At 45.4% G+C, this 22,048-nt stretch overlaps 1 protein-coding gene across 1 annotated transcript in view; it reads left to right on the plus strand.

The window, feature by feature from the left end:
- LOC124231298 (protein dopey-2) overlaps window positions 1-22,048 on the plus strand; it is a 98,065-nt gene that overhangs the window by 24,594 nt on the left and 51,423 nt on the right. The window contains exons 3-9 of the mRNA XM_046648009.1: window positions 5,279-5,460; window positions 5,855-6,025; window positions 11,489-11,678; window positions 13,538-13,636; window positions 13,983-14,106; window positions 16,361-16,470; window positions 16,724-16,838. Of these exons, the coding sequence (XP_046503965.1) occupies window positions 5,279-5,460; window positions 5,855-6,025; window positions 11,489-11,678; window positions 13,538-13,636; window positions 13,983-14,106; window positions 16,361-16,470; window positions 16,724-16,838 (991 nt within the window). The remainder of the gene's footprint in view (window positions 1-5,278; window positions 5,461-5,854; window positions 6,026-11,488; window positions 11,679-13,537; window positions 13,637-13,982; window positions 14,107-16,360; window positions 16,471-16,723; window positions 16,839-22,048) is intronic.

Here is a 22,048-nt window from a genome sequence, read left to right on the forward strand (position 1 = left end):
TGCGGACATGGCACCCCTCATCAAGCCATGCTGAGGCGGTGTCCCACATGCCACAACCAGAAGGACCTACAACTAGAATATACAACTATGTACTGGGGGGCTTTGGGGAGAAGAAGGAAAAAAAAAAAAAGGAAGATTGGCAACAGATGTTAGCTCACGTGCCAATCTTTAAAGAAAAAAAAGGGGAAGAAGCCCAGGAGATGTGCACATCAAATAAAAAGAAAAAAAATAAGAACTGGGTTAAGTTCCCCTTCAAGCATGTTTCTGAGATAGCTGCTGAGTGCTGCTCGCCCAGAAGGTGGTTTCAAATAGGGTCCACAACCCCATGTCCCGCGTGTGTTAAGCCACTCTCGGGCAGGAGGGGCTCTGTCCAGGGGAATCCTTTGTTTCTAAAAGAGCTTCGAATCCCCTAGCATTTTCACCTGGCCATTCTAATCTCCAGTCTTACAACTTGCAAAATGTTTCCTTAGAAATGATCCGTTAGATGGCCAATAGGCACATGAAAAGATGCTCATCATCGCTGATCATCAGGGAAATGCAAATCAAAACTATACTAAGATATCACCTTACACCCATTAGAATGACAAAGATATCTAAAACTAATAATAACAAATGTTGGAGAGGTTGTGGAGAAAAAGGAACCCTCATACACTGCTGGTGGGAATGCAAACTGGCACAGCCACTAGGAAAACATTATGGAGATTCCTCAAAAAATTAAAACTAGAACTACCATACGATCCAGCCATCCCACTACTGGGTATTTATCCAAAGAGCTTGAAGTCAGCAGTCCCAATAGTCCTATGCACCCCAATGTTCATTGCAGCATTATTCACAATAGCCAAGACATGGAAGCAACCTAAGTGCCCATCAACAGATGAATGGATAAAGAAGATGTGGTACATATATACAATGGAATACTACTCAGCTGCAAAACAGAACAAAATCATTCCATTTGCATAACATGGATGGACCTTGAGGGAATTATGTTAAGTGAAATAAGCCAGTGAGAGAAGGATAATCTGTGTATGACTCCACTCATATGAGGAATTTAAAATTATGGACTAAGAACAGTTTAGTGGATACCAGGGGAAAGGTGGGGTGGGGGGTGGGCACAAAGGGTGAAGTGGTGCACCTACAACACGAAGGACAAACATTACAACTGAAATTTCACAAGATTGTAACCTATCATTAACTCAATAAAAAAAAATACAAAAAAAAAGAAATGTTCCATTAAATATCATTTAAGAAATAGTACTTTCTTTTCCCTTTTAATCTTAAATGTTAATTACTATTTGTCTTTTCCTTCGCCTTCTTAAGGAACTATCAGGCTCTCCACTTCTGCCTCTTATTACAGCAGATTTCCTCTTTGACCTCAGCGTCCCTGGGAAGTCTCACCAGATTTTGAGTCTGCCTTTGATCCCCCTCAGATATACAACAGTTTGAGCTTTTCCCTTCTCATACCGTGTATTTCTCAATCTTTCTCGTTAACACATCTAACTAGTATCCTTGTTTGCTTTTGTGACAATAAAGGGCATTATTAGTAAACATCTGAGTTTCAATTGATCCTTTTAAAAGTGCAATGCATTTTGTCCCCGTCTCTAAATCTTGTGCTTAATTTTCAGTTTGTCGTTAGAATAAGAGGTAATGTTTGTTGATTGCTCACTCTTTTCCAGGCACTGTGCCAAATTGTTTACATGTGGTGTCTCATTTGATGCCTGAAGCTTTGTGAGGCACCATCATCCCCATGAAACTGCAGCCAGAGAGGTCAAGGAATTAGCCCAACAAGCAAATGGTGGAGCTGGAATTTGAGGCTCTGACCCCCAAGCTCACGTACTTAAACCAGGCATTATAGCCTCAGTCTTGCTTGGTTAGCCTCATTTTGAAGCACTTGTTAAGTGCCAGGCTCTGTGGGAAGTGTGTTAACACAATCACCATGACCCAGACACTATTTTAGCCCCATTATTAGTGATAAAAAGGCTACAGAAGAGTTCAGTGTCATCCCTGTTTCAAGGAGGAGGCTAGCAAGTTCTGTTTGGCTGAATCCTGACTCTGGGTTTGGTGAACTTGGTTCATGATCTCTGGGTGGCTCTGCTCTGCACCTGAATCTGTGTGCGTTGATCTAGCTTGCCAACCTGGTGGGTAAAAAGAACGGCATTTCATTGTAGTTTTAATTTGCAGTTGTCTTATCGGAAGAGTGAGCATGTTCTCATTTTTCTAAGTACTATCTGTTTATATCCTTTGTTCCTTCTGCTTTTTCAAATCAGACAGCTTCCTTCATCACTGGGTATCTATCCCTCAACAGGCACTGACTTCCCTATCTCAGCTGTGCCATGTTCGCATGGATTAACATGGGCAGCATACAGTGAACACTTCATTCCATAAGTACTGGTCACAGCCTCAGTTCTTGGTTATGTTCCTTTTTCTATGTCTTTTTCAAATTACATTAAGTAGGGCAAAAAATTTAAATGAGAAAGAAATAGCAACCAGCCTCATTCGTTTGAAACGAGTAGTTGTGGTTCATTGTAATTGCATTTAAATGAGGAGAGGAGTATCAGTCAGTACAGGGAAGGTTGTGCAGCGGTAACAAAAAATCCCTGGTCTCAGTGATTTTTACACCATGGTCGAGTTCCGCCTCCCTAGGTCAGCAAGGGGTGTTGGCTCTCTGTAATTTCTCAAGGAGCCAGGCTGGGAGGGGCTTCAGCTCAACACATGTTTGCGTGATCTTAGAGGCAAGAAAAGACAACCTGATGCACTTTGAGTTGGCTTCTAAAGCCTGTGCAAGAAGTGACACATATTCCACTGACCTCACTGGCCAGAGTGAGTCAGATTGCTATGCCCAGGTTCAAAAGTGCAGAGACAGGGTCCTGCTGCGTGCACACCCGAGGCAACCGAATGCTTGTGAATCCTCGATGACCATCACAGGAGGTGTGTGGTCATCTCCTGTACCTTGAATAGCAGACATCCTTAGACTACACTGAGCAAAAAGAGATTTGGTAGTGACTTAAAAAGCAAAAGCTCTGTCCTGACAAAAATAACGGGTGAAGACAGAATTTAGCTCTCCTCCTCTTAAATCATGGTGACCACATTATCAGTAAGCCAGTGGGGTCACAGGCATTGTTTTCTAAAAGCTGTGTCTTCAGGACCGGCCGGGAGTTGATACGTGTTGAAGCTGGGTGATGGAGACGTTGCTGTTCTACCTGCTTTTGTGGACGTTTGAAAATGTCTTTGATAAAATGTGCCATTTGCTGTGCATTTCCCATGTTTCTTTCCTCTCTGCCACAACCATCTCAGGTTGTTCTGATCCTCTGCTACATCCTGTCCTCTGCTACTGCATGTGTTTCGAGTCATCTCCTCAGTTGTTTGTTGGATATCAGCACATTTTAAAAAATTATTTTGTTGGCTTTCCCTTTGTTCTAAGATGTCAAACTCTTCATAATGTTTTAGAGTATTTCTTGATGACCTCTAGTTGTATTATATCTGTTTCTTTTTTTAAATGGTGAGGAAGATTGTCCCTGAGCTAACGTCTGTGCTGGTCTTCCTCTATTTTGTACGTGGGACGCCTCCACAGCGTGGCTTAATGAGTGGTGCACAAGTCTGCACCCAGGATCCAAACCTGCAAAGTCCGGGCCGCTGAAGCACAGTGCATGAACTTAACCAGCACGCCACTGGCCCGGCCCCTGTTTTTTTTTAAGGTGTAGATTTATTGAATTTCAGAGTTCAATTAGATCACAGTCTTCTGATAAAAAGTATTATTTTCTGTCTCTTCCCTTTACCTCCTCCCTAACCTCAGTGTATGTTTTAGAGATGAGATCATTTTCTTTATTTATAAAAAGAAAGCTGTAATGACCCCGAGACCATGTGGTCCAGGGGCCAGCAGTTCTAACACATGGTGCAGCTGGCATTGCACACGTCCTGACGTTCTTCCTGGCTGCCTGCTGGGTTGTAGGCACAGTGCAGAGCGGGAAAAACAACAGAGAGGAAGAGGACAGACCCTGCCCTCAAGCTGCCCGCCGCCTGAGCCAGACCCTTCAGATAATCATCAGAACAACGTTGTAGGTCGATGACAGACGTGCCCATGGAACCGGGTGGAGGAGTAACAGTGTGTGGGAGGGGGACCATTCTGCCTCGTCAGGGGGGCGCTGAGCCAAGTCTCATGTGAAGAAGGTTAGCAAGGCGGTTGGGGAGGACGTCCAGGTAGAGGGGCAGTGAGGGGCAGGCAGGAGCCACAGATGGATCTGCGTTCTCACAAAGTTTGAAGCTGAGATGAACAGAGGGGGCGGGCAAAGCAGGCAGGCGTCAAGCGATGGAGGCCTTCCAGTGGCTCTTTGAGAATCGTGGACTTTACCCCGCCAGCTTTCAGTCAATATTTGTGTGTGTTATGTGGGTTGTTCACCATAATGACAGTCGCTTTGCATTATCAGATTGATTCATTAGGACCCACCCAGCCACGGCACTGTGCCCATGGTCACTCAATGCCGAGGAAAACAGCATTGATCTGCTCACACTCCGGGCTGTATTTCTCAGGTTCAGCAAATACCCAAGGATGCTTTAGCACAGACCAGGCCTGTGTCCTGATTGAGGAGGCCTAGCTCAGGAGTACCATTGCTCCATCCCAATAGGGTGGTATGTTTCTCCTGTAGAACATGGGTCCCTCCTGGCAGGATCACCAACTGGTGAAGATGCCGGGCGTCATGGCCCAGAAGTGTTCCCCCCCCAGTCTCTTCTGAGTGACCCCCACACTCAGCTACCTGACTGGGAAGCTGCACTGGGAGCATGATGGAATAATTCAGACATCTTCCTCTCCCTGGGGAAAAATCCAGGGGCTTTCACGGCACACAGGCAAAGGTCTTCTCAGGGACAGAAGGTTGCCTCCCCCAGAGATAGTCTGTGTTATGCTTGGTCTCACGTGTAGACTGGAGGCCTCCCAAGACAGGAGCACACAGCTCTCACCTGTACACGGATTCCCATGTGTGGCTGAGAAGCTGGCCTGATGGTGTCAGAGTCACTTTGAAGGGAGACAGAATTTCTTTTGCTCTTGACTCTGGAGCCTGCCTCATCTCCGGCATTGCTGGAGGCTTGCCCAGCAGCTGTGTCCCTGGAGCCTGGCTCATGGCCCCCCGGGCCCTCCCAGGCCGTCCCTCTGCCCTCCTGTCCTGTTACGTCTCATCTCTTAGAGCCACGCTGGGGCCTGCTCGTGTCTTCCTGGCCTCGGCACATTTACTCTCCATTGTAAATGTCACCACCTTCTTCCTCTTGTGTTTTTCCTCTTGTTTTCCAGGCTCTTCAGAGTAACCTGAGGTATTCCTTGTTGCCAAGACGGCTCGTTATCAGCAAGAGATTAGCCCAGTGCCTGCATCCTGCTTTGCCCAGCGGTGTGCACTTAAAAGCCCTCGAAACCTATGAGATTGTCTTCAAGATTGTGGGGACCAAATGGCTGGCCAAGGATTTGTTCCTGTACAGGTACAACAGCTTCCCCACGGTACTACTTTTTTATTACCCAAGTAATCCCTGTTTCAGTTCACAAGATTAAAAAATGATACAAGCAGAATATGGAGGGGTGTGCAGCCATTCGTCATAAAGCCATCACCAGGAGGTTAACCAGGGCTCACCCTCTGGAGTGCATCCCCCCAGACTCTCCTTCAAGTCTGTTGTAGCTAGGAGCGTAATGTCCATTCTGCCCAGGTGCCTGCTCTTTGCTAACAGTATGTGCGACAATCCCACGACAAGTGAGCATCTCCTCCACCAGTTTAAATGGCGGCCTGGCTGCTTTGGAAACCCGCTTCAGCTGGCTCATGATTTGGAACTTCTGATGAGGCGTCTCACTTATCCCTCCTCTCTTTTTCCTTTCCCAAAGCTGTGGGTTGTTTCCTCTTCTGGCGAACGCAGCCATGTCGGTGAGGCCCGTGCTGCTTGGCCTGTATGAGAAGTACTTTCTCCCGCTGCAGAAGCTGCTCCTGCCCAGTCTCCAGGCCTTCATCGTGGGCCTGCTGCCCGGCCTCGAGGAGGGCTCGGAGATCTACGACAGGTGGGTCTGCTCCCGCCAGTGCAGACGGCTGTGCCGCATCCAGGCCGGCGGACAAGCGGCTTGTGTTTCATTTCACTGCTTTATAAGAAACGGGAAGAAGTACAGAGACATAGGAAGAGGGAAACGTGCAGAAGTGGGCTTGATGTTTTACATTTTTCTGGGGGCTCTCTGCTGGACAGAGTACTGTGTTTCCTTGGGAGTTACCTCCCTTTGCAGGGAAGAGTCAGAAGGCGAGAAAGTTTCCCAGGTTCACACAGTCAGCCGGTTGCAGAGATGGGATTCTGCCCCACGTTTGTCAGATTCTGAAGTCCTTCTCTGTGCCGTTACAGTGGGCTGCTTCTAAGTGAAAAAGCGAAGTGAGGTTTCATTGGCTCTTTCCTCAGGCTCAAAAGGTGATGCTAAGCAGAGTAGCTTGACAAATTTCAGCAGCACCTTGGGGAAATTTCTCAGGCTCCCATGCGTAAAAGGTGATGCGGGCTGCTTTGGTCACTGCGTGGGAGCAGAAGGCATATATCCATGAGACTAGTGAGTACAGAGTGCCGTGTATTCCTGGAGCATTAGAGTGTGAGAACCCTCTTCCAGTGTGTTGATCACTCTGAGTGATGCCACAGTGATTAACCTCTGTTAATAGGACCCGTTTTCAGAGCCCATGTGCAGCCTGACTGGGAGGTTTGGAAACCTTTGTGCTTGCAAAAGTTTCCATTTGATTACACAACACACTCCTCAGATTTTCCCCACGCCAGAGGCCTCAGCCGCACCGCCTCTGCTGTTGTGTTGGCTGTGACTAGAGGGGGTAGGGGGTGGGGTGGAAGCAAGGAATCAATCCAAGGGCTACTTGGAGTGCTCCCCTAAACTCAAGGAAACCAAATAATCAGAATGGTTTGAGGGGTTGTGGCTAGTGACCAGAGGTGCACTGCATGAACGTCTTTACTGGGGTCTGGCAAACCTAACCAAAAATTTCCACTTCAGCCATTTCAAGCTTTCACATAGACTGCGTGGTGGCTTTCCATTTCCCAAGGGGGAATCTATCTTTGCGATGGATTGAGCTACTAGGATCCACTTCCCTAGGAGGCAGAGTCTGTCTCGTTGCCATTTCAAGCCTGGCACCATGCCCTGTGGCTGGCACATGGTGAGGCCCAGTAGGTGTGTAGGTTAATGAAAGGTCAAGGTTACATAGGGGTCAGCAAGAGGACCTTTACCAGATTCTGTCTCTTAACTGCTAGTCCCAGGCTCTTTCTAGAAGTTCTAGTCCATTCATGTTCTCCTAACAGATGTGTGTGTGTCTGTGTGTATGTGTATGTTTGTGTAAAATGTTCTTCCATCATCTGACAGACTAACACATCATTTCCCAAAGTGTGTTACACTTTTTTAGATCTGTGAGAGTGAATCACACTAGAAGCACATAAATAGTTTTGGTGTTTATGTTCTCTTAGTTGATAAATGAGGGTTCATTTGAACAGTTGTTAACGTTGCTCAACATGGGTGTTTTTTCCCTAACATTGTGATTTCTTGACATTGAACCAAGAGCTGAGTAAAGCTGCATGAATCACTGAGAAGATGTAGCTGTGGCAGAAAACCAGGTCCACTGTCTGCAGCACCCAGAGTTATTAGTTATCATGAGTTGTTAGTTACCAGCTTTCCAGGGTAGAGGCTGGTCGAGGGGACGGAGTAGGATCTCTAAGCGGGTGTGTGTGGGCACAGTCATTGAGGCGACTGCAGAAGATTTTTTTGTTGCTGTATCCATGTGAGTTTGAGAGAGTCTGGCAACTATTTCGTCCCCCAAAACCCTCAGGAATTGAGTCAAACAGCCCCTGCAAATCCTGTGCAGAGACAGGAAAGGAGGGTGCGGTGGCGTCCTGTTGTCCACGTTGGTAGAAATGCTAAGGGGTGTGCTCGGTTGGGCTGATGAAGGCGGAGTGACTCACAAGTTTCGTGTAGGCGGAGAGAGTCCCTGGTTTGTGCTTTTTATTGAACCGTGAGGAATGGGACTTTTGGCCGGCGTTAGGACCTGTTATCCACCCTGGCTTTCTAACCCTTTGATGCCTACAGATTACTCCTGGCCAGAACTCCTTTTTGAAAGTGCCCGTGAAATCAGTAGCTAGCTGTGTTTCGCTGTACTGAGAAAATGAGGTTAGAGGAGGAAGATACTAGCTTCTCTTCTAAGGAGGTGGAGGAGATGTGAATGCCCTCAGTGGTTTGTCAGCAAGCAGGAACTAGCTCGCCAGATAATCGTTTAAATCACTGGTTCTCAACTTTGGGATATTTTTGTCCCCTAGGGGACTTTTGGCAATATCTGGAGACGTTTTTGGTTGTCACAACTGGAGTTGGGAGGGTACTACTGGCATCCAGTGGGTGGAGGCCAGGGGTGCTGCTTAGCATCCCGCAATGCACATGCTTACCCCCACAGCAAAGCCTGATCCAGCCCCAAGTGTCAGCAGCGTCGCAGTTGAGAAACTCGGATTTAAATAGTAGTAGAAAAATATTTACTAACATTTCTTTTTGGTTGATTCCAAGCACCATGATGATGGGCTCCACTGGTCCTAGGATTTTTTACCCCTTTGGGGGCATGTATCTGAGCTCTGATGGTGCAGGGTGCTGTTGATACTGCTCTGCTTTCTGCAGATGATCACACCCCAAGCTGTTCGGTCTTGTGACAGCTCAGCTTTCCGTGACTGTCCATTCAGCAAAGTTGTGAAATGCTTGGGGTTTATGGCGAGTGGCCCCATGTCGCTCACTTGCTTTCTGTTGAGTGAAGAAGAGAGTGACAGTGTCATTTGAATGATCCTGCGTTGCAGGAGCCAGAGGAGAGCAGCAGCCAGGGTGAAAGAGGAAGGATGGGAAGAGTAGGGGTTTGGGGCTGGTTTGATTTCTCTTGGTTGTCAGTTGGTCTTGAAGGGAAAAGCTTAGTATTTGGGGCTCTAAACTGCACGCTAGTTTTGGAATTTCACAACTAAGATGGTATGAGTAGTTCTTGTTTATGTCACTTTTAACCCCAGTTGTCTTGCTCTTTACTTTGCTCTCCATTGCAAAGTCCTGTCATAATTGCCATTTTCTGAACTGTGGCATAATTTAAAATTCTAATATCTGGGGTTTTTTTTTAAGAATAAAATAAGTCTGAAAGCTGCATTTCTTTACTAAAGAAAACTAGCCAGTGTACTCTGAGTATTGAAGAAGGGACAGTGTACTTGGCATTTCCCTGGCTTTGTGACAGTGGAACCCCTCCTCTGTGAAACAGCTGAACTGGCCGGTGTTCCATGGAACGTACTTTGGGAATACACCATTCTAGGGGGACGTGAGATCAGTGTGTGCCTTGTAGTGTTTGCGGTGGGTTTGACCTGAGCGTCGGTCTTCTTGTGAGAGGGATCCTGGAGAGAGGAGTGCTCCAGCGCCTCCTAAGTTCGTCTGTTTCTGTAGGACTCTCTTCCTAGCTCAGGACCATCCTGTCTGCCAGGGGCCACAGTGACCCATCTCCCCATCTGCCTGACTCACTGTAACTCAGCTGCTGAGTGGTGCTTCTGCCCCAAATTAGGGCCTTCGCTGCCTTGTTCTCAGAACTGGGCACAGATGAGCTCTTCTGTTTGCTCAGCCTTGCTAGCAGACCAATCGATATCTTCAGCCACTGAACCATTCTGTATACTTTTCCTAAACGTTTGGCTGTCACTCATGCCTCTTCATTTTTGTTTTTTCTGAAAATATGATACCATGCATCATTTGCTACAAGTGTTTCATGAGACAAAAGGTTCAGAGTCATTTTGAGGAGAACAAAATTCATTTTTAAATATGAAAAAGTAGTAGATATTTTTCTCTTTTATTTATTTATTTTTTTTGGTGAAGAAGATTGGCCCTGAGCTAACATCTGTTGCCAGTCTTCCTCTTTCTGTTTGAGGAAGATTGTCCCTGAGCTAACATCTGTGCTAGTCTTCCTCTATTTTGTATGTGGGATGCTGCCACAGCATGGCGTCATGAGCAGCGTGCAGATCTGTGCCCAGGATCTGAACCTGTGAACCCCTATCTGCTGAAACAGAGCTTGTGAACTTAACCACTATGCCACCGGGCCAGCTCCAGTAGATATTTTTTGTATTAAATGTTTTCATATACACGGAACTGATTATTTTATTACTATAATAAAAGGGAAAGAGTGGCATTCATCTGAGTTTTTTCGAGTGCCTGCTGTGTGTCAGATGCTCATCTGGGCACTGAGGACACAGCAGGAAACAGCAGACCTAGTAGTAGTGGGAGGCGGTGTGGCCTGAGCACCTGTTCTCTATCTCGTGCTGAGTTTTTACACGAGGCTCTCACGTCGTTCTCACAACACCTCCACCTCTTTTCCCCATCCCATAGCTGAAAGGAACATGCTCGGGGTTACGCTTGTGCTAGGGACCACAGCCGGGAAGCAGATGTAGGATTTAGACACCAGAGGGCTGACCCCAGAAACCTGGGTAGACCACTGCACCACACTGAACCAGTCCTTCTGTAACTTTTTTCTGTCTTTGCAAGTAGGAAGCATGTGAGGAGTGGAATTCTTTCAGACTGTAGGTTAGATCACCCCCTAGGTGAAATTCCTTCCTGGGCATTTGCCTCTGCTGCTTTGCTGGCAGATATCATCACCCGGCCTGCAAGCTTCATTTTCGCCTTTGACAGGGAAGGTGCCCTCGTCAGCTGTAGGTTCACCACCGAGCAGAGATGGGCCTGGCCTGGGTCAGTCTGAGTGCAGACATAAGCCTGGACCCGCTGATGGTGCCGCTCCTCTTAAAGGACATGTGCGAAGTTGCTGACGTGACATAGGAGACCTAGATAAAGATAAGAGGCAAATAAATGTCAGGCATCAGCAGGAAAGCTTCCCGGAGTGGGAGTCAGCTTATGGGGGTGCTGTGGGCAGAGTGACAGGAAACACCGTTCCGGGCTTTATGGAATTTGCAGTAGAGTGGGAAGCCCCGGCAAATTTTGTCCCCAGTGTTTCTGAAGTCAAATGTCACATGGCACGTTTTTGGCTGTGCTCGGGTATCTTTATCATTATTCAAGTCTCCACTCAGTCACGTCAACCTCTATTTTTTTGACACATTAATGACTCCTTATGCTGTGATATAAAATGACTGGTCTGCTCATCCCCTTTTTGGCGGTGGAACTGCCTCCTGCAAGTACTGCGGCATCCGTGGTGAGGCCAGAGGTGAGATGGACATCTGTGCGCCAGTGACACAACCAGTCAGATGCTTCCTGTTGGCCAAGAAGGTGTGCCTCTCAGTGACATGTTTGTTTTAGCAAATTCAGTTTCAGTGACAGCTGACAGGTGGACAAACACAGAAGGGCAAGAGATGGCAGCAGCTCGAAGTGATGAGGAAGGTGGTGTTTCCACAGCCAGGGGAGAATGAGCTGTGGCTGTCCGTGAAGTGTTGATGGAACATTGAACAGCGAGCCGTGGATGTGCGGAATGCACCCTTGAAGTCTGTAATCTCTTGTCCACAGAACAGACACTCTGCTCCTGAGGCTGTCCTTGGTGGTTGGCAAAGAGGTGTTTTACTCTGCCCTTTGGGGGAGCGTCCTGGTGAGCCCGTCCATCCGCCTTCCTGCCTCGCTCTTTGTGGTGGGCCACATCAGCAGGGACTCGCCCGGCAGGGAGCAGAAGTACATGCTGGGCACGGATTACCAGCTCACGGTGGGTGCCTTGCTCTTCACGGGAGGCGGGGGGGCATGCATGTGTGGCTTCCTCTCGCACAGGTTGTCCCTGGGGCTGCAAAGAGCCCTCAGGGAGCAGTGGAAAAGGGAGGCATTCCAGAGTCAGAGTGTATGTCCCCTGCTGCTGAGCACAAGGAGAGGCGTCACTGCACACGGTGAAATCCAGGGTAGTGGTGTTTGTTTTTAACATATGCTTCACGATTTATATATGCAAATAAGTGTTCACACCCAAGAAGGGCCCTTCTGGAGGCTCCGCAAAGCTTCACCAGTACGGTTAGCTGCAAACGGCCCTCCAGAGGGCCTCGCACAGTCTGCTGCTTCAGCTACAGGCTTGTTTTCTCCCCCTGCCCTGTGTCGCGCTGACCACTGCCCACACGTGACGCTCGCTCCTCCTCGGGCTGCTGTCTTGGTCCAGCTCTTCTCCTGCTGTCATCTTCTCCTCTGGCTGCTCTCAAACCTAGATTGTCGGGGTTCCCCAGGTGTCCATCCTCAGATCCTTCAAGGGCAGCTCTCTTCCCTGGCAATGACATCCTTTCTCATGACCTTGAAAAATGAGAATTTTCCAGACCTGTGTCTCTTCTCCCCAAGCTTAACTCTTGCTGTTTAATGGCCTGCTGTCTATCGCCACCTAGTGGTGTACCCACGCTTTGACGTTAAAATGTTCAAAATTGAATTCCTCAGTAAGAACGTCAGCAACTTGGTGTGAATTAGTTAACCCTCTGAATTCGTCTCTCTTTGCAAAGTGGGGACAACAGACCTTCCTCACAGGGGTCTCTGAGGACTATGTGAAAACACTGATGAAAAACACCTTGCACATATTCAGGACATAGGAGACCCGCATAAATAGGTCCCTTCTTTCCTGCCCCGTCAGTACCACTTTCGTCTCCTTCTCTCCATTTTTACTGCCCAGCTTGCGCTTTTTTTGTCTTGCTCCTGGACTGTAACATAATTTTCCAACTGGTTTCTTCCCATCCCATCCTCTACCCACCCAGTCCTCTTCGATTACTAAGAGATTTGCTTTTCCAAAGCATAGCTTGGCTCATATCTGTTCTATGCTTGAAAAATACCTGGTTTCCTGTTGCCAACAGATAAAGTCCAAACCCAAGAGTATTCTAACACTCTGTTCCCAACCCAACAAATACCTTGCTCTCCCCTTCAGGCCCGCTACGCTCCCAGAACTGACTGCCCCGCCTGGCCTTGTTCTTCTGTGGAGCTGCCTCTTTGCTCCAGCTGTTCCCTCCTCCTCTTGCACTTACTGCCTGTTCCGTCTGTACAGGTCTCAGCGTATATCCTTCCTGTCCTTCAAGCTCAGCTCTCTCACAAAGCTTCGTCGTTTTCAGTTGAAAGATCTCTCCCTCTCCTCTTCTGAATTCTCATAGCGTTTTATTAGCATTTGTCTTATAGCTCTTATCTATTATGCATCTGTATTATACCTTCTGTACTCAGAAAAGATTCTCGAAATACATATTGAATTGGTCTGGAATCCATTTGATTAAATGTCTTTGGAGTTTTAGGTTAGCTGAAAGTCCTTATTGGAACCTAAAGACATGCCTTTCTGGGATCATAGAATTTGATCATGTGGTCCAGACCCCTCCAGCTCTCACATGGGACAAGTGACGGCTGCAGCTGACCATTTTCCCCATCACACAGCCCCCAGGGTCTGGAACAAGAACCCAAGTTTCCCACACTTATACCTTATTGTTCGTTCCACATGATTTAAGATGGTGGTTTCAAGATTCCCAGGAAAAGTTACTTTCATTTTTATGACCATAAAGAGAAGCCTGCAAATGATGTTCATCGTCTTAGGGATGGAGTGTTCATGCCGTTTATCATTTACAGGTAAAGTCTTTGTGCGCGTCACTGTTGGATTCAAATGTTCTGGTGCAAAGAAATAATCTGGAAATTGTTCTCTTCTTCTTCCCATTTTATACCTGTCTGGTAAGTTGATCGTGTTCCTCTGGGGAAGTCACTGGTATTTCCCAAGGATGTGGGGTAGGCGCGATAGATCTCAGGCATTTTATGTTGAAAGGAGACCACCCACTTGGTGATCACCATTTTCTTTCAGCCAATTAAGGGTCCTTGTTCATTTTTGTGAGGATGGCGTGTATGTGGCAAAAATTAAATAGCTTCTTTTCATGGGCGGCATCTGAAGCACCAACCCCTTTGGAGAGCAGCCTTTTTAAGATAGAGCTCTGTAGACTGGTAAGGAAGGGCCGCGTGTCAGAAAGCCAATAATTTACTTAATCATCTTCTTGCAGTAAAGTTTCCTCTCTCCCTGTCCTAGGACTCCAGTGAGAGAGCCATCCCCTTGCCCAGATCCGACATCGTGCACATCCTGTCCGCTGCCACCCAGACTCTGCTGAGAAGAGATATGTCTCTGAACAGGAGGCTGTATGCGTGGTTACTAGGTACCGAGTAGTTCACAGCAACAGAAAGTCAAAGTTAACATGAAACCTTTTAGTGCTGATTTTTGGGATAAGTTTCGATCTTGGTTATAGGTTTCTGAATCCTGAAGTGTGGAAAGATAGCACACCGACTGAATATGGCAGTGAATTCTACTGCCTACACTGCAGATTTGGTTATTTTGCAGCTATTACATTAAAAAACAGGGAAATGATAAATGAGATTTAAAAAATGCTAACTGAATTCCATTCTAAGAAGCTTAAAATCCTATAAAAAATTTAGCTAAACGTTATTCAGGTGGAAGCCTATTGCTGTGGAGTCTCATGGGGTGAGAGCATGAAGGAAAAACCCACCAACATGGAATCTGGGTAGAAAGTTTTCTGTGGATGGGACTATTGGTGGCATTGACGTGCTTTGCCAGGTACTTGGGTAAGTTTGGGAGAGCATGAGAACCCCAGGCTTGTGTTTCTACGGGTGTGTGTTTTTGTGGACAGCCTGTAAACTTGTAGGTAAAGAGCCCTTGACTACTGTTGGAAGGCTTCACAGGTTCACAGTCCAGGGAATCGCAAGGCTTAAAGGACAGCACCTCCTGAATTTTATCAATTGCCGTATTCATGTACCTAAGAAAAGATGATACACAAAGCAATTGGGAAAGGACTCCACAGCATTTTTTCTTTTCTTTCTTTCTTTCTTTCTTTTTTTTTTTTTTTTGGTGAAGATGACTAGCTCTGAGCTAATATCTACTGTCAATCTTCCTCTTTTGTTTTCTCCCCAAAGCCCCAGTATCTAGTTGTATGTCCTAGGTGTAAGTCATTCTAGTTCTTCTATGTGGGATGCCACCACGACATGGCTTGATGAGCAGTGTCTAGGTCCATGCCCAGGATCCGAACCAGTGAACCCCTGGCCACTGAAGTGGAGTGGATGAACTTAAGTACTCAGCCACAGGGCCAGCCCCCAAGACAGCATTTTTTTAGAGCAGTTTTAGGTTCACAGCAAAGGCACAAAGAGTTCCCATCTACCCCCTCTTCTCCCACACGCACAGCCTTTCCCATCGTCTGCATCCCTCACTGGAGTGGCACGTTGGTCACAGTTGATGAATCTACACAGACACGTCATCATCACCCGCAGTCCAGTTTACATTACCCTTCACTCTTCGTATTGTGCATTCTGTGGGTTTGGACAAAAGTATGATGACATGTGTCCACCATTACAGTATCATGGAGTGTTTTCACTGTCCTAAAAATCCTCTGCTTCATGGCTTTTTTTAACCCTCAGCATATAGATCTTCCACACCAAAGTCAGAAATTCCTCTTAGCCTTTTCTTTTCCCCCCCTCCCTCATTATAAAACTTTCAAAAGTCATTGCATGGGAACTTATGAAGGATTTCAAGAATATTTACAGGCTCCTTAAGCATTTTTATCAAAAGGATGATTTTGTTAAATGCACAGCTACCTCCTTTGTGGCTTGACTTGTTGTGTACAGAGAGAACCAAGTTCACTACCAGCTCCAACTCACTTAACTACAACCCCAGGAGTCCAGACTATCTACTTGTGCTGTCAGGATGCTGTTTCTTGCCCTGAGGACCTCACAGACTTATCCAGGGCTCACAATGAGGGCTTAGAGATGAGAATACCTTGATTTCACATAGTGGCAAACAAATAAACACTGGTTTCTAAAAATGATCCTCATTCCTGGGGGCCGGCCCCGTGGCTGACTGGTTAAGTTCGCATGCTCCGCTTTGTTGCCCCAGGGTTTCGCTGGTTCCGATCCTGGGCACGGACATGGCACCGCTCATCAGGCCACGCTGAGGTGGCACCCCACAAAGCACAACCACAAACACCTACAACTAGAATATGCACCTATATTCTGGGGGGGCCTTTGGGGAGAAGAAAGAGAAGGAAAAAGAGAAGACTGGCACTAGATGTTAGCTCAGGTGCCAGTCTTTAGAAATAATAAAATAAGAACAACAACAACAAAATGATCCTCATTCCCTCAGATCCTTGTAATCGTACTTGACAATTAGGCTGAATTCTTGGGACAAGCTAAACTGATGCCCGTTGAGATGGAATTCTGCCTGTCTGATCCGTAGCACACCACTGTCCGAAGAGAAAATGTGGCTTGGTCTTGCTGGATCTGATTTTGGGTTTCTGTTGGAGGAATCCTATTTTGACAAATATCGGAGCATGCGACCTTTGCACAGTATGATGTACTTTAAAAGTATAGCTCTCTTTACAGCTCATGGTGCTTGTTCTTTTCTAGGTTCAGATATTAAAGGAAATACTGTTGTGCCAGAATCTGAAATCTCAAATTCTTACGAAGACCCGTCCTTGTATTTTTTTGAAAAATACTCCAAGGATCTTTTGGTTGAGGTAAAGGAGCGTTTCTGGGCAGCAGACCCCACAGAGTATTCCTGACCACGGTTCTTAGTGGATTTCTGTACAGGACCTCAGAGTCGACCTTGGACTTATTCCCCGGTACATGGTTGGGAGAATTCCAGCATGCTTGTTTCATGCTGTGAGACTGGTTCTCTTTCTGCCCCAGAGTATTTAACCATTAGAACAACCAATGACGTCATACTTTGCTATGTACAATATTCTAATATGTGGCTTTAAAAAAAAATAGGGTCTGGCTGAGATACTGCACCAGAAGTTCTCCGATGGGGACGCAGAGGACCGCCATCATGCCTACCTGAAGCCGTTCCGCATCCTCGTCAGTCTGCTTGACAAGCCGGAAATAGGTAACGTTGGAAATGCCATTACACATCATATGCCAAATACGGATTCTCTGATTTGAGGCGATTAAAACATGGTGAGATACAGTCAGCGCATTATTTTGAATATAATTTAATCTTTGGAATTTCAGAATCTTGAAGTACTTTGGTCGATGTATTATGTGGTTTAGTTATCATATCCAGGCACCACTTAAAAGTCTTACATGATAACTTGAATGTTTTTGTTAGGAAAATACCTTTGAGCTTCTATTGGGCATGTCTGCGTATGTGCCTGCAGCATACACACAGGGCTGACTTTGTAAGAACGTTTCTTCAATCAAATGTCACACTTCAAACGAGCTTTGATTTTATTTTTAAGTAAATAGGAGACCCTCCTCCGTCTTTTTGCCTTGTGACCCCAGGCAAGCCACTTCTGCCATTTGGGCTGCAGTCTTTGCCTCTCTCAAGTGAAAGGGGCTGAACTAGACTCTGATCCCTGGAGGGTTCCCCTTACACACTGTGGTCCTATGAGCATCATTTGAGACCCGTGCTTTAAAAAAAAAGAATTTGCTCCAACATCCATCGACCGAACAATCTTCACATCTAATCACTTGAACACCATAATGGGGAAGAAAGTCCCATCTTCTCCGTGGAATTTCAACCTTGATGACATCATCTGAGTGCCCAGATGTGCCCACCGCCTGGTTGCTGTTGGCGGAGAGCAAGAGCCAAGGGCTTTAGTGAAGTTCTGTCTCCCTCTGGCCTCAGGATGGAGACCCTCCATCTGTTCATTCAGAGACAGGTGTGGAACATGTGGGGCATGGATGGTGCTAGGCTCTGGGGGTAGAAAGGAAAAAGAAGGGCTTCTGGTCAAGTTAGATGGAAGGGACACTGAGGTCCTGGTGCATTTTCACTGTTGTTAATAATAAGGGATGACATCTTTTGAGCAATTATTTTGTGCAAAGTGATTTGCATACATTTTTGGTTTTGATTTTTTTTTATTGAGTGCATAAAAATTTACACCATTTTGAGATTTCAGTTGTACATTATTTCTTGACACCACATCAGTGCTCCCCTTCACCCCCTGTGCCCACCCCCCCCCCCACCTCCTTCCCCTGGTAACCACTGAACTGTTTTCTTTGTCCATGTGTTTGTTTATATTCCACATATGAGTGAAATCCTATGGTGTTTGTCTTTCTCAGTCTGCCGTATTTCACTTAGCATAGTACCCTCCAGGTCCATCCATGTTGTTGCAAATGGGATGAATTTGTGTTTTTTGTGGCTGAGTAGTATTCCATTGTATATATATACCACATCTTCTTTATCCAGTCATCAGTCGATGGGCACTTGGGTTGCTTCCACATCTTGGCTATTGTGAATAGAGCTGCAGTGAACATAGGGGTGCATAAGTCTCTTTGAATTGTTGATTTCAAGTTCTTTGGGTAGATCCCCAGTAGTGGGATAGCTGGGTCATATGGTAGTTCTGTTTTTAGTTTTTGGAGGAATCCCCATGCTGTTTTCCATAGTGGTTGCACCAGTTTGCATTCCCACCAGCAGTGTGTGAGGGTTCCCTTTTCTCCACACCCTCTCCAACATTTGTTATTTTTAGTTTTAGTGATTATAGCCATTTTAACAGGTATAAGGTGGTATTTTAGCGTAGTTTAGATTTGCATTTCCCTGATAATTATTGATGTTGAACATCTTTCCATGTGCTTATTGGCCATCTGTATACCTTCTTTGGAAAAATGTTCACATCGTCTGCCTATTTTTTGATCAGTCTGTTTGTTTTTTTGTTGTTCAGTTGTGTGAGTTCCTTATATATTATGGAGATTAACCCCTTGTCAGATACATGATTTGCAAATATTTTGTCCCAATTGGTGCGTTGTCTTTTTGTTTTGATCCTAGTTTCTCTTGCATTACAAAAGCTCTTTAGTCTGATGAAGTCCCTCTTGTTTATTTTTTCTTTTGTTTCCCTCATCTGAGAAGACATGGTATTCGAAAAGACTCTTTTAAGTTCAATGTCAAAGTGTGTACTACGTATATTATCTTCCAGGAGTTTTATGGTTTCAGGACTTATCTTCAAGTCTTTGATCCATTTTTTTAGTTTATTTTTTTGCATAGTGTGAGATAATGATCTGCTTTCATTCTCTTGCAAGTGGCTGTCCAGATTTCCCAGCACCATTTATTGAAGAGACTCTTTTTTCCTCCATTGTATGTTCTTGGCACTTTTGTCGAAGATTAGCTGTCTATAGATGTATGGTTTTATTTCCGGGCTTTCAGTTCTGTTCCATTGATCTGTGTACCTGTTTTTGTACTAGTACCATGCTGTTTTGATCACTATGGCTTTGTAGTACATTTTGAAGTCAGAAATTGTGATGCCTCCAGCTTTGTTCTTTTTTCTCAAGATTGCTTTGCAATTCAGAGTCTTTGCTTGCCCCATGTGAATTTTAGGATTCTTTGTTCTAACTCCATGAAGAATGTCATTGGGCTTCTGATTGGGATTGCGTTGAATCTGTAAATTGCTTTGGGCAGTATGGACATTTTAACTATGTTTATTCTTCCAATCCATGTGCGTGGAATCTCTTTCCATCTCTTTATGTCATCATCTTTTTCTTTCAATAATGTCTTATAGTTTTCATTGTGTGAGTCCTTCATCTCCTTGGTTAAATTTATTCCCAGATATTTTATTCTTTTTGTTGTGATTGTAAATGGAATTGTATTCTTGAGTTCTCTTTCTATAAGTTCATTATTAAAGTATAGAAATGCAACTGATTTTGTAAAAAAATTTGTGAAATCAACAAAAAAAGTTGCACCGTGCAACTTTACTGTGGTTATTAATTATTTCTAATAGCTTTCTGATGCATTCTTTAGGGTTTCTATATATAAGATCATGTCAGCTGCAAACAGGGAGAGTTTCACTTCTTCACTCCCGATTTGGATTCCTTTTATTCCTTTCTCTTGCCTAATTGCTCTGGCCAAAACCTCCAGTACTATGTTGAATAAGAGTGGTGGTAGTGGGCATCCTTGTCTTGTTCCTGTTCTCAGAGGGATGGCATTCAGTTTTTCCACAGTGAGTATGATGTTGGCTGTGGGTTTGTCATATATGACCTTTATTATGTTGAGGTAATTTCCTTCTACTCTCATTTTGTTAAGAGTTTTTATCACAAATGGCTGTTGGATCTTGTCAAATGCTTTCTCTGTTGTATCTTGTCCCATGATCACTGGTTTTTATTCCTCACTTTGTTGATGTGGTGTATCACATTGATTGATCTGCAGATGTTGAACCATCCCTGTGTCCCTGGTATAAATCCCATTTGATCATGATGTATGATCTTTTTTTGATGTATTTCTGTATTCGGTTTGCAAAATTTTGTTGAGGAGTTTTGCATCTATGTTCATCAGCAATATTGGCCTGTAGTTTTCCTTTTTTGTGTTGTCCTTGTCAGGCTTTGGTATCAGAGTGATGTTTACCTTGTAGAATGTGTTAGGAAGAGTTCTATCTTCCTAGACTTTTTGGAATAGCTTGAGAAGGGTAGGTATTAAATCCTCTCTGAAAATTTGGTAGGATTCCCCAGGGAAGCCATCTGGTCATGGCTTTTATTCTTTGGGATGCTTTTGATTACTGTTTCAATCTCTTGTGATTGTTCTATTCAGATTCTCTATTTCTTCTTGATTCATCTTTGGGAGTTTGTAAGAGGCTAAGAACTTACCCATTTCCTCTAGATTGTCCATTTTGTTGGCATGTAGCTTTTCGTAGTATTCTCTTGTAATTCTTTGTATTTCTATGGTATCTGTTGTTATCTCTCCTCTTTCATTTCTAATTTTATTTATGTGAGCTGTCTCTCTTTTTTTCTTTGTAAATCTGGCTAGAGGTTTGTCAATTTTGTTTATCTTCTCACAGAACCAGCTCTTTGTTTCATTCATCCTTTCTACTGCCTTTTTTGTTTCAATGGCATTTATTTCTTCTCTGATTTTTATTATTTCTCTCCTTCTGCTGACTTTGGGCTTTGTTCTTCTTTTTCTAATTCAGCTAGGTGTGATTTGTGCATAGATCATTTAATGTGCGTTTCCCTACGGGCCATGCTTCCGACAACCCTGAGGAGGGTTTTCTTAGTATACCCATTTTGCAGATGGAGAGACTGCGGTTGAGCAAGAGTAAGTCATTTGCCCGAGGCCATCCTGGAGTTGAGATCGAAACTCGGTCTTTTTGACCCCAGACCCTGAGCTCTCTTCGTCAGGGCACTGCTGCTTCTCTGATTGCACTCAGACATACCGTACCAAGATGCTCACTCATTAACGCAGGTGAACTTCGACTTCGTGGCGTGGGCAGCTCTAGCTGCTCTCAGCCAAAGTCAGAGCATGAAGCCTTTGTCCCTCCAAGCTTGCCCTTCAGGTGCTGCCTAAGGTTCCTGTGCATCGTGCAGACCTCCCCTCTCTCCACTCCCTTCCACTCTGTCTCACTCAACCGGCGATGGCTCTAGAACATTTTCCTCTTAGTGTGGAAAAGTCTGAAAAGTCATGATTTCGTCTGAAAAAATGAAGTGAGTTGTATAAACGTATTGGGAGCCTGCTGTGTAACTTGGGGAACTATTCACAGAAGCAGGTGTAACCCAGCATTTGGAGACGGCTGTTTTATATCAAGGCCGTGCACTTGGTGAGCCAGGCAGAAGGTTACTGCTCGCTTGGGCTCAAGGTCAGAGTTTCTAGAACGACATGAGTGGCAGGCTTTTGCTCAATCTCAGAGTCGTTTCATTTGCTGTCTGGTAATTTAGTATTTAGTATCGTCTGAGGGACAATATACTTGAAGGGCAAGGGAGCGGATGATACCGAACTAGAAGGTGGAGGACAGGCATCCGGTCTTGTCTCTTCTTTGGCCACCAGGCTTCAGCCGCTGCCCCATTTTCTGCTCCATGAATTGTGGCAACAAACTTGCCATCATCTACAAAAAGCATTCGGTGTTCTTATGCTGTAAATAAGGTACACGTGGGGCTTATCGTGAAGAAAGTTCTCTCAGAATCTTTTGTTTTTGTGAAAAGGAAGCATAAAAGATAAGGTTAATCTGCTGATTGTGCTTTACACAGATGCGTTGGCAGAGCTCTCATTTTCTCTGAGTTGATGCTGTTTTCATCCCTCTGTATACATGGCCGAGAGTCGCTCCCTTCGCTGCCTGGTGGCTGCTGTTTGTGGAGCAGAAATGTCCAGCCGCCTTCCACCTGCCTGATTGGCAGTGATGCTTC

The sequence above is a fragment of the Equus quagga genome, chromosome 21 (genome assembly GCF_021613505.1).
Source record: "Equus quagga isolate Etosha38 chromosome 21, UCLA_HA_Equagga_1.0, whole genome shotgun sequence".
In the NCBI taxonomy this organism is placed as follows: domain Eukaryota; kingdom Metazoa; phylum Chordata; class Mammalia; order Perissodactyla; family Equidae; genus Equus; species Equus quagga.